This window comes from Sinocyclocheilus grahami, unplaced genomic scaffold (assembly GCF_001515645.1).
Source record: "Sinocyclocheilus grahami isolate Dianchi unplaced genomic scaffold, SAMN03320097.WGS_v1.1 scaffold271.1, whole genome shotgun sequence".
Lineage (NCBI taxonomy): Eukaryota > Metazoa > Chordata > Actinopteri > Cypriniformes > Cyprinidae > Sinocyclocheilus > Sinocyclocheilus grahami.
In genome coordinates this window covers 75,359-87,424 of record NW_015505450.1, presented here as the reverse complement: position 1 = coordinate 87,424, position 12,066 = coordinate 75,359, and the positions used below count along the sequence as shown (strand labels likewise).

The 12,066-nt window shown below is 42.4% G+C and overlaps 2 protein-coding genes across 2 annotated transcripts in view; one reads left to right on the top strand and one right to left on the bottom strand.

Moving 5' to 3' along the window:
* The window catches only part of LOC107599771 (DNA damage-binding protein 1-like), a gene marked incomplete at its 5' end in the record, with an annotated part of 19,965 nt that extends 13,537 nt beyond the window's left edge, over positions 1-6,428 (top strand). The window contains 11 exons of the mRNA XM_016291463.1: positions 1,351-1,400; positions 1,467-1,688; positions 2,243-2,366; positions 2,436-2,600; positions 2,943-3,037; positions 3,110-3,280; positions 3,376-3,485; positions 3,799-3,968; positions 4,323-4,450; positions 4,497-4,637; positions 6,078-6,428. Coding sequence (XP_016146949.1) covers positions 1,351-1,400; positions 1,467-1,688; positions 2,243-2,366; positions 2,436-2,600; positions 2,943-3,037; positions 3,110-3,280; positions 3,376-3,485; positions 3,799-3,968; positions 4,323-4,450; positions 4,497-4,637; positions 6,078-6,161 — 1,460 coding nt within the window. The remainder of the gene's footprint in view (positions 1-1,350; positions 1,401-1,466; positions 1,689-2,242; positions 2,367-2,435; positions 2,601-2,942; positions 3,038-3,109; positions 3,281-3,375; positions 3,486-3,798; positions 3,969-4,322; positions 4,451-4,496; positions 4,638-6,077) is intronic.
* A 3,880-nt stretch (positions 6,429-10,308) lies between these two features.
* The window catches only part of LOC107599754 (tetraspanin-4-like), a 25,104-nt gene continuing 23,346 nt past the window's right edge, over positions 10,309-12,066 (bottom strand). The window contains exon 4 of the mRNA XM_016291434.1: positions 10,309-10,522. Coding sequence (XP_016146920.1) covers positions 10,355-10,522 — 168 coding nt within the window. The 3' untranslated portion in view covers positions 10,309-10,354. The remainder of the gene's footprint in view (positions 10,523-12,066) is intronic.

The following is a 12,066-nucleotide window of genomic DNA, read 5'->3' as shown; positions in this document are numbered from 1 at the left end:
CGCTCCCTCACTCACCCTCACTCGCTCACACACACACACACACACTCACTCGCTCACACACACACACACTCTCACACGCTCACTCACTCACTCTCACACTCACTCACTCGCTCCCTCTCACACACACTCACTCACACACACACACACACATACTCTCACGCTCACTCGCTCTCTCGCTCACTCACTCACTCACTCTCACTCGCTCACACACACACACACACACTCACTCGCTCACACACACACACACTCTCACACGCTCACTCACTCACTCACACTCACTCACTCGCTCCCTCTCACACACTCTCACACCTCACACACACACACTCACACACACACTCTCACACACACTCACTCACACACACACACACACACACACATACTCTCACGCTCACTCACTCACTCTCTCGCTCACTCACTCACTCTCACTCGCTCACACACACACACACACACACTCACTCGCACACACACACACACACTCTCACACGCTCACTCACTCACTCTCACACTCACTCACTCGCTCCCTCTCACACACACTCACTCGCTCACACACACACTCTCACACGCTCACTCACTCACTCTCACACTCGCTCACTCACTCACTCTCACACTCACTCACTCACTCACTCCCTCTCTCACACACACACACACACACACTCTCACTTACTCACACACACACACACACACAAACTCACTCACTCTCACACATGCGCGCACACACACACACACACACTCTCACGGTTCCTTTGGGGAGGATAGTCAACATGAAATCTAATGGACTGTTTACTTTATTAGCATGTTTCTGGTCTTGTGAATGATTCATTAGCATTCATTATTCTAAGGAGTAAAATGTGTGTAGCAGGATTTTTTTCTACAGTGATTACAGTTTTTCTTGCCCTGCCAAAATTTTCCACTGGCCCTGCCACCAAAAAAAGTTATTGTTTTTGGTGTTTTTGATCCATGTAACCTTGTGTAATACCAGCATTTTAGTTACCCATTGAAATTTCACAATTCTAGATTCTAATTTTGATACCACTGCAAAAACTGATTTAACTCAAACATCATTAAAGACAAGTAAACAGTCAGTAATAAAATTACAAGTAAATTACAAGCAATAGCACAAATAAATACAGTAGAAAATAAACAGTGTAAAATAAACAGTGGTTCAACTTTTTCAGGCAGATCTAACTCTTTTTATTCAGGTAAGAAATACTACAGAGATTGAATGAAGTAATACATGTATATGTTCTGTTGCAAAATTCTAGTTGAATTCAGATTCACACCCTAACCTCTTAATTTTCAAGAACCGATCCCACAGGAAGTGTCTGATGTGGCGTGTGTCGTTCTGTGCAGGGGTTTTGAGTGAGCGTAAGAAGGTGACTCTGGGCACTCACAGCCCATCAGTTTTATTTAGTGGCTCTCTGAGGGTTAAACCTCCACTTAGTAATGACACATTGTAAAGGCCAAATAAAACCAAAATTGGCTATTGCCATCTGAAGCATGAATATTTAGTGATTAATCAGCAGACTCAGTCGCTCCAGTGCTGTGTGTGCTTCAGTGCTCGTGTGTGTCGTTGCAGGCGGATCTGCTATCAGGAGGTGTCTCAGTGTTTCGGAGTTTTGTCCAGTAGAGTAGAAATGCAGGACACCAGCGGGACAACAGCAGCCGTGCGACCCAGCGCCAGCACACAGGTGTGTGAGTGTGTGTGTGTCTGTGTGTGTGTGTATGTGAGTGTGTGTGTGTGTCTGTCTGTGTGTGTGAGTGAGAGTGTGTCTGTGTGTGTGTGTGTGTGTGTGTGTGTGTGTGAGAGAGTGTATGTATGTGTGTGTGTGTCTGTGTTAAACACTTCAGCTTCCTCATGAAGCAGATGCACTGAGATGTGTGTATGTGTGTGAGTGTATGTGTGTGAGTTAGTGTGTCTGTGTTAAACACGTCAGCTTCCTCATGAAGCAGATGCACTGAGATGTACGAGTGTGTGTGTGTGAGTGTGAGAGAGTGTGTCTGTGTGTGAGTGTGTCTGTGTTAAACACTTCAGCTTCCTCCTCATGAAGCAGATGTACTGAGGTGTGTGTGTGTGTGTGTGTCTGTATTAAACACTTCTGCTTCCTCGTGAAGCAGATGCACTGAGATGTGTGTGTGTGTGTGTGTGTCTGTCTGTGTTAAACACTTCTGCTTCCTCCTCATGAAGCAGATGCACTGAGATGTGTGTGTGTGTGTGTGTGTGTGTGTGTGTGTGCTCGCTCAGGCGCTCTCCAGCAGCGTCAGCTCCAGTAAGCTGTTTCCCAGCAGCACTTCTCCTCACGAGACGTCGTTTGGAGAGGAGGTGGAGGTGCACAGTCTGCTGGTGGTGGATCAGCACACGTTTGAGGGTAAGTGTGAGCGCTGTCAGCTGGAGTGTGTGTGCAGGCGTGACGTCTGACCTCTCTCTCTCTCTGCAGTGCTGCATGCGCATCAGTTCCTGCAGAACGAGTATGCACTAAGTATGGTGTCCTGTAAGCTGGGCAGAGATCCTGCCATCTACTTTATTGTCGGCACGGCGATGGTGTATCCGGAGGAGGCGGAGCCTAAACAGGGCCGCATCATCGTCTTTCACTATACAGATGGTAACCGTCAGACACACCCCTGATTATTTTCCACAGTTATTAAATGTTGCTCAAGGTAGAAAGTGTTTCTTCAAATATTGTGTCTTTTTCAGTTATGAATAAAGTCCAGAGTTTACTTTGGTTTTTACATGTATGCATCCAGTTTGTGTGATGCAGATTTCGTCATCATCATTAGCACAGCTGTGTGCACACGTCTAGCGCTCGTTTCAGAACTCAAACATACTTCGGCCTTAAGAAGTCTCTTCAAGCTTTGACCATTTCACAATAAAATAAAACTACTTGATGTTCCACATACGTGTGTGTGTTGAATCATGGGGTGTTTCTGGTTTTCTGTGTTTCCAGGCAAACTGCAGACGGTGGCAGAGAAGGAGGTTAAAGGTGCGGTTTACTCCATGGTGGAGTTTAATGGTAAACTGCTAGCCAGCATCAACAGCACCGTGAGTTTCCTCCCATCATGCTGTTCAGTGTAATGGGTTTCCTGTGCGGCGCTGACGTCTGTGTCTCGACAGGTGCGTCTGTACGAGTGGACGGCAGAGAAAGAGCTGAGGACGGAGTGTAATCACTATAATAACATCATGGCCCTGTATCTGAAGACTAAAGGTGACTTCATCCTGGTGGGCGACCTGATGCGCTCCGTGCTGCTGCTGGCCTATAAACCCATGGAGGGCAGCTTCGAGGAGGTGACGGCTGCCGCCGGGAATTCTGGGATTCATGCGTCGTTTCTAGTTGTAAGAGAGCAGTTCTTAATTTAATCTCGCTGTTTTTCTTCCATTAGATTGCTCGTGATTTCAATCCCAACTGGATGAGTGCTGTAGAAATCCTGGATGATGACAACTTCCTCGGAGCGGAGAACGCTTTCAACCTGTTCGTCTGCCAGAAGGACAGGTAATGGATCGAGGATTGTTTCATGTGACTGGCAGGTTGCTGGAGGAAGGACTGGGCGTCTGAAGGATCAGTGAAATCATAGCTCAGTAGGAATCCAGCGATAATGAGTTTCGCATGAGGATGACAGATTTCACTTCCGGTTGGTAACTGGAGTTTCAAAGCAGAAAGCTGCTTGGCTTGAGCGTGACCTCTGAAGCTGTGCTTCGTGTATCACTGCACTGTTGATAACAGATAAAGGGCCTGTTTTCTTCACTGATTGATGTGATGCACCTTAAGGGCAGTGAATGATTGTTGGGTTGCGTGTGTCCTCCAGCGCGGCGACTACAGACGAGGAGCGGCAGCACCTGCAGGAGGTGGGTCTGTTCCACCTGGGAGAGTTTGTCAACGTGTTTTCACACGGATCTCTGGTGCTGCAGAATCTGGGCGAGAGCTCGACGCCGACACAGGGCTCGGTGCTGTTTGGCACAGTCAACGGCATGATCGGTGAGCTGCTTCTCCCTTCACTCTGCTGTACCTCAAACACTTTTAGAGTCACAGCCGTGAGATCGGGACGTTACTAATGTGCCTGCCTCGTGCTGACATGAGCACAGATGGGAAGTGTCTGGGTGTGTCTGTGAGGACTGATTTACAGACGTCTCCAGAAGAGGAATACATCGTGATTTAAGAGCGGTTTGTCAGGCTTGAGGTGTGGAGCCGCTTCTGCACTCATATCAGACTCATTCTGAAGAATCTAAAGCAGCTTTCATTTGTAGGATTTCCAGAGAATTAAACTCTACCTTCATATCATTACTGTGATGTTGGTTGTGTGTGTAAATGTGCGTTTGCTCTGTGTTTGAGGTTTGGTGACGTCGCTGTCGGAGGGCTGGTACAGTTTACTGCTGGATCTACAGAACCGACTCAACAAGGTCATCAAGAGCGTCGGCAAGATCGAGCACAGCTTATATCCTTCAGCAGCGGTCAGAGACGTGTGCTTGTGTGTGTGATTTAACACTCTTTTCTGACCTGTTGAAGTCCTTGACTAGTGCCACCTGGAGGTCCTTCCACACCGAGCGCAAGACTGAGCAGGCCACAGGATTCATTGACGGAGATCTGATCGAGAGCTTCTTGGATCTGGGTCGAGCTAAGATGCAGGAGGTGGTCAGCACACTGCAGGTGATCTCCTCGCATCACTGCTTTCCTGCTGCTTCATTCATGGCTACTCTGATGATGTAAACAATCGCTCCTGATGAATGCTTGCGCTCACGACTCGCGCATCGTATTATACGGTGATGTGTAGTTAAAGCGGCGCTGACCGGATGCGTCTGGGCTCATCTTGACCCGTCTCAATCAGGCGTGTTTGATTAGGAAGAGTTTAAAATGGTTTTGTCCAAAAGTGGAACATCAGGCGATTATTGAATCATTACCACAATACTGATTTCTCACTATAGACATTAAAAGTTTTTTTTTTTTTTAAAAGGGCAAAAAACAGCATCTGTACGCAAACTGACTGCCAACTGCCATTTTTGTTCATTCAGCTTAGCTTAATCGCACATAAAGGATTGTGGGATATCATAGGTGTGTTCCATGTCATAGTGGTAAAGATGGTGTTTATGAGTTATGGATGGGGAAACTCTGGATTTGAGTTTGAGAGTCACCTATAGGCAATAATATATAGGCCTAATGATTCAATATGCAGAATATGTGTCAGTTAATATAAATAAAAACAAAGCAAATACATGACATGTGCACTTAATTCCTCATTTCATAGAAGTAGAGTTAAAAGATACATGTCTATAATGCTCTAACCGAGCGACTTAAACACACCTGACGCCATAATAATGAACGTCCAGGACTTAAACACAGCAGTACATCTGCGCTGCTCATAAATCCATCAGATGAAGGCGTGTCAGGTGACAGGAAGTGATGCGGTCACTGGATTCAGACGCCTCCAGAAACAGGGCTGGGAGACACGGAGCTAAAGATGCGTTCACCAAAGGATTATGATTTTAATTGAAAAGATTATTTAAACAAAACAGCTGTTTTAATAAAAATACCGGTTACACTTTACTTGAAGGGGTGTGCATAAGACTGACATGACACCTTCATAATCATGACATGACACCTTCATAATCATGACATGACACATGTCATGAATATGAAGGTTTTTATGCATATTTATGACAACTGTCATTAAGTGTCATTCGCTCAGTTATGTCATTTCTAATGCAAAGATGACATTGTTTGAGATGTCTTTGTTATGGGCTGTGGTTAGGGGTAAGGGTAGGGTTAGGGTTAAGTCAAATAATGTCATATTTGCATTAAAAATGACATAACTGAGCGAATGACACTTAATGACAGTTGTCATAAACATGCATAAAACCTCCTTCATATTCATGACATGTGTCATGTCATGATTATGAAGGTGTCATGTCAGTCTTATGCACACCCCTTCAAGTAAAGTGTTACCAAAATACCCCTCTAATATGAGTTGTGATGCATACGATGCTTTATTTCCACACAGATGCAGGTTGAGCATCTCAAATGCTTTCCTGAATACTTGAGTGCACGTGTGTAAGCTTCATCTGTCTTCACGTTCATGTGTTCGTGTTGTAGATCGATGACGGCAGCGGGATGAAGCGCGAGGCGACGGTGGACGAGGTTATTAAAATCGTGGAGGAGCTGACGCGGATCCACTAACCGTGAGCGCCACGCATCTGTACATAACTATACATACATCAGAGCGTGTGTGTGTGTGTGTTCAGTCTCACGCTCACGCATGCACAGCCGTGCTCACCTCTTCTTCATGTGCTTGTCCTGTGAGCATCGAGGTGAAGATCACTGTCTGCTGGATGGAGGAGCCGAATCTGATTCTGCCAGCACTGATCCGCAATAGTTTTAGTGAAGCGTTTGTCATTGTGGTGTCTCTCTGTTTGGTCATTTATTTTAATAAAGTTTCCTTCAGTATTTTGTGCCCGTTGTGTTTTATCTAGTGTGTGTGTGTGTGTGGTCTTTTAATAAAAGCAGCACATTACATACAGAAGAGATGAATTCAGTCGTATTATCTCCTCTCCTGTGCAGCGCTAATGTGCGATAAACCCAGACAGGCTGATATAAGAGCTCAAATCAGAGCCGCACTGTGCATTATCCTGCATAATACATGACTGCTTACTTCATTAATAAATAAATGGACATGAAATATTGATTATTAGACGGTTCAGCCGAAAGCCATCTGATCATCACATCTGTCCTGATCCATCTGATATAATCATAGGAATATACAAGTCATTAATGCATTAAACAACTTATTGTGCTTAATGCCAGCTCTTGTGATTTAAGTTAATAAAACTTTATTTTGTGATTATTAAACCATAGGATCAGCCATTGATTTAAGTAAATGTTTTTGTCAAAATGTGTTCTGTGTGAATTAAAGTGGTCTCGTCATGGCAACAGTGTAAAATCCAAACAGGAAAGGCCTGTAATTTCACTGTAATCCAGATTTTTTTATTGTGCACTTTTATTTTATTTTTATTTATTTATTTTTATGTGAGGCCTTCTCGCCATCATTTATTTGCTATCTACAGATGGACACTTCAGTCCCGGTTTGTCAGGATGTTCAGGTTCAAAACAAGCTAAACTGACAGATTGAATTAATAAGTGATGAGAGAGTTTGAGTGTGTGTTTCATCATGTTTGAGGAAGCAGATGAGTTACACTTGGATCGGGAATCTAGTTCAGGTTTTGTGTTTCTGTCCTGTGGCCCCTCAGGACCCTCAGGTCTCTAATAAGGAGCAGAGGAGCTGAATCAGGTGTGTTTAATTGGGAAGAATCATTAGGGAAATGTGTGCTGTTGGCGTTTCTCCAGGAGCAGGGTTGAGAAACAGATCTAGTGTAATGTCAAGGCATTCAGTAATTAGACGTGCTGCTGCCATGGTTTCTGCTCCTCTGCAGACCGCTGTCTCTCTCTCTTTGTGTTTGTGGTCTATGAATGTGAAAGAAGATCACTCTCCTCATCATCATCCTGCAGAACACAACCAACCTCCATGAAATACCTGCAGTGATAACTTCTGTTAGTTATTTTGACCCAGAGCGTTGAACACTTTGGAAATCGTGATGGTCTTGGGAAAGATCTGGGAAATGTCTTCGGTTCAGCACGGACCAGCCATGAGTATGATGATGGACTGCTGTTCTGTCAAGCAAGATGAGGCACAAAACCTCTGATTCCTGCCATCATACCACTGATCTATAATAGAGAACAAACACTATATATATATATATATATATAGATCAGTGAGCTTCAGACCAGGTAAATACATGAACCTCATTATAACATTGAAAATATTTATAACCTGCATCGTTGCTCAAGAAGCTATTATAACGTTCAGTTTGTTAATCATGGCTGCTGATGTTCTGGTATACGTTTATGCAGGATAGTTAATGCATTACAGTACTGCGTTACTGCATAAAAAACTAACAAATTGTGTTACTTGGTTACTTTCTGTGGAGAGTAATGCATTGCGTTACTTTCTTACACCTGAGCTGGGCTTGCTTATTTAATTTTCATAACAGAAAAACAAAACCAAAAACATTATATTTTTGGCAGCTGTAAAGGCCCATTCATATAAAAAAATGTAATGAATAAGTCTCAGTCACTCCCAATTTCTCTCAACACAGAGACAGGAGAGCTGTCAGTGAATAAATGGGAAAACATATCTTGCATTACTTATTTAAGAAAGTAACTGATATTTTCTTGTAAATTTAAAAGTAATGCATTACTTCACAGTTACTTGAAGGAGTAATCTGATTATGTATTTGGCGCTAGCCCTAACCCTGAGGACCGCTCTTCTTCTTCAGAGCTGTATTGAGGATTCATGAACGAAGTGGACACGATTATCTGCAAGAAACAGCTCCATCCTGATTCCAGTGTGAATGAGAACACGCACACCTTCAGCAAGAAAAGGTACCTGGGCTTCATTTTATTAGTCAGTAGTCATGAATTGTGATCATCTAAACACCTTTAGGATATTCCACTGTTAACAAACACAAACATCCAACTCTCCCAGTTCTGTTGATCCAAACATAAAGATGCGTCTGTCTGAGTTCTAAACCTCATTAGCTGATTTAGTGATTAGAGAGGTGCTTTTATAAGTAGATGCTTAACCTCATGCATTTGTCATTGACTGATAGCTCTTTATTCATTTGATGATCCTGAAAGAATGAAGCTTCATCTCCACTGGAGTCCTTCTGAAAGAGTTTTCCAGGTATGTTCACGACCTCTTTCACTTTGTTTCATCATTATGATCAGGTTAGATTTTCTGAAAATAAACTGATTATAATACATTTTTAAAGAGGATCATTGGGTGTTATTTGTATGCCAGAGACAGAATCACCAGGAAAAAGTAAACGGAGGAGAATGAATCTGTTTGTCCATGCAGTGAATTATTGTGACTCTGATGTTTGTCGACTGGCCGCAGACCCGGCAGAAGCAGTCCTGAACGAGACGAGACGTCTGTCCTGAAACCTTAATTCACAAATGGCAGCTTGTGACTGTAAATATTCTGACTGTAAGTAAACGAAGCTCCGCCTTGATGCAGTGATTGACAAGTCACGCTGGGTTCTCTAAATCACTGAATTCTGTTACATTCTTCCTGAAATATTCATGAAAAGCCACTTCAATTATGAGTGTAAATGCATTTGAACAACAGTTTAGCTGTCCTTACTGCGTTCACAAATGAAATCTATCGTAACACATTCAGTTTTATATTTAATGTTAGCAGTAGTGTTGGAAATGCAAATCACAAATGAATTTGATTCATCCAAATTTAGTACATATTTATTCCCATTATTTCCCATAGGGTTAGGAAATGTAAATTCAAATACAGGAATACATTGGCATTTTACATTTTTCATCTCAAATTGAATTCAGCTAAACGCTTCCATCATTTTCAAGCAACATATTTCATAAAAAGAAGCTTGTTGGGTTCAAAATGATAAAACTATACAAATAGTGTTCAAAATGAAGATATTTGAGACTCGACCGTGAGTTTGTGGTGGATCAGTTTGTGTGGGTGTTGTATTCTGTGTTGTGGCACAGACATCAGTTCTTCAGGCCACAGTCGATGCAATAACGTTAAAAACTGTGCTTTTGCTCTTTTACTGAATCGGCTCTGCTGAACAGACTTCTGCTGCTTTCTACATACTGCAAGTACTTCATTTGCTCAACTAAAATGTCTGTTTTAGTACTTTTTGCTTTAAAGATGTCAAATAAGTCATATATACAAAAATGTGATCTAAATATCTTACCTTTTAAATCTATTGAGAATTTGCTCTGAATAAATATAAACAGCGGTTATTCATTTCATACGTATTAATGAAATTATACAAATATAAAATTATGACATTAGTTACTGGTGTCCCTCTTTAAAATTGCTATATTTTCTTCACAAATGGACAAAACAGAAAAAAAAGAAACCATCCATTAAATATTCACAAAGAGCCATTTTCATTCTTTCAGTTGATCTGGATTATAAAATCATGTTGCAAATAGCAATGTGTGAGCAAAAGGTTGTGAGTGATGGCTACCGCGATGAAGAAGCAGAGATGCAGGTGTGTTTGGTCCGGTTCTGCTCTCGGCCGCGTCTCTATGCGTAGAACGTCTCCACACACACACAGACACACAGACAGACACACACACACACGCACACACAGACAGACAGACACACACAGAGACACACACACACACACACACCCAGACAGAGACAGACACACAGACAGACACACACACACACACACACACACACACACACACAGACAGACAGACAGACACACACAGAGACACACAAACACGCACACACCATCGTCACATGTCCTTCCTTCAAGACACTCAATCATATCTTACAGTGCTACACCTCTGGTTCTTGGGAAATAATCATAACTACAGACAGAAATGCAGTGACGTACATCGGTTTGGACGATGCTCCAGGCGTTGGTCAGGCCGATGTTTCCTTCAGTCCCGAAGAGCTGCAGGCCTTTCTTCAGGTCGCTTTGAGCATACAGATCAATCTAGAACACAACACGGCGTGAAGAAAACCTTATTCATTCATTATAATGACATTAATCCATGATTATCATATTCTGAAGCATATGGTTAGGGTTGAACTGGTTTATTTTCACTGTGTATAGTACAAAACTTGATTTTCTTCATCTGTATTTTTTTTCCACAAAACATTTCTTAAAAACTATTTGCCAGTGGGCAAGACAAATAAACGTCATGATATATCCTCTGAAAACATGTTATCAAGTAAATGTATATTGTTTTCAGGATTTTTTTAATTAACTTATTTATTCTGGAAAACAAGACAAAAATGCTGATTGAGATTTTGTTTCACGTAAGGACTAATAAAAGGGTTTTAATGCATACCTGCCAGCCAACCAGAACCAAGTATTCAGAGAGACCATGGTATAACGGTCTATAAACACCTTGTTCGCGTGTGAAATGAATAACAGCATGTTGTTTCAGCACATTTGAGCTGCAGGTTTAGTCTGTGGAGTCTGATTTAAGGCCCTGTTTTTCATTCTTGTGTAATGTGCTACGATCCTGCTCTACGTTGTTAGGGTTAGGCCATGTGGTCAATCAGTCTCTATTGCATTTATGAAATTTACTGAAGTCACACCTGAAGGGAGTCAAAAGAAAGCCATCCACAGAGGATTGTGTTTCTTTCTCCAGACAGGATTTGAGTGCATGCATGCGCTGAACCCAGAGCCGTCATTGGAAACGTAAATGTGCATTAAATAAGCATCGCGGCAGAGTTTCACGCCTCCTTCCAGGTCTCATGACAGACTGCGGCACCATTACAAACACGTGTCTATATCATCTATACCAGCTCCTCCATTATTCCCTGTGTTCCGTCTGCAAATGCTGGCACTTCACAACCTTCCTCATAGATGTAATACAGTAATGCATCATAAATAATTAATATCAGTAAAGAGGAAGAAGCAGGGAGACAATAAGGAGGTCAAAGGAGGTCGTTTCTAATCATCTGTGTAGAACAGAATCAGGGAACGCAAGAAGAAAACTATACACAGAATTACACAATTTCCACCTTATATTGCCAGTTTGTCAGTGTAATCTCTCCCTTTAGATCTGAGCGGATCATCATCAGCGGCGAGCTTCATGTTCTGCTGATGTGTGTAAATCACTTTATTCCTCCAGCTCACTTCAGTTAGAAGATGACAGTGACACACACTGAATAAAGGCCATTTATAATGACTACAGACTAACCCTAAACGACAAATGCTTCGCATTCTTATAGATTATTTCCAAAATAACATTATTGTTGAATTATTGATTTTTTTTCTTTATATGTTTCTTTAGCCCAAATCACTGAAAACTGCATTTTTCAGGCTGGACTAGATCTCCATCCCTATACAGCCTCCATATGAGAGCTGTGAGATACTAGCAGTCGTCTCGTCATCCTTACAATGTCTCTGCATTTGTCCAGTGCAGCTTTAGTAACTCATCAACACACACACACACACTCTCTCTCTCTCTCGCTCTCTCACACGCACTCACTCACTCACTCACTCACTCACTCACACACTCACTC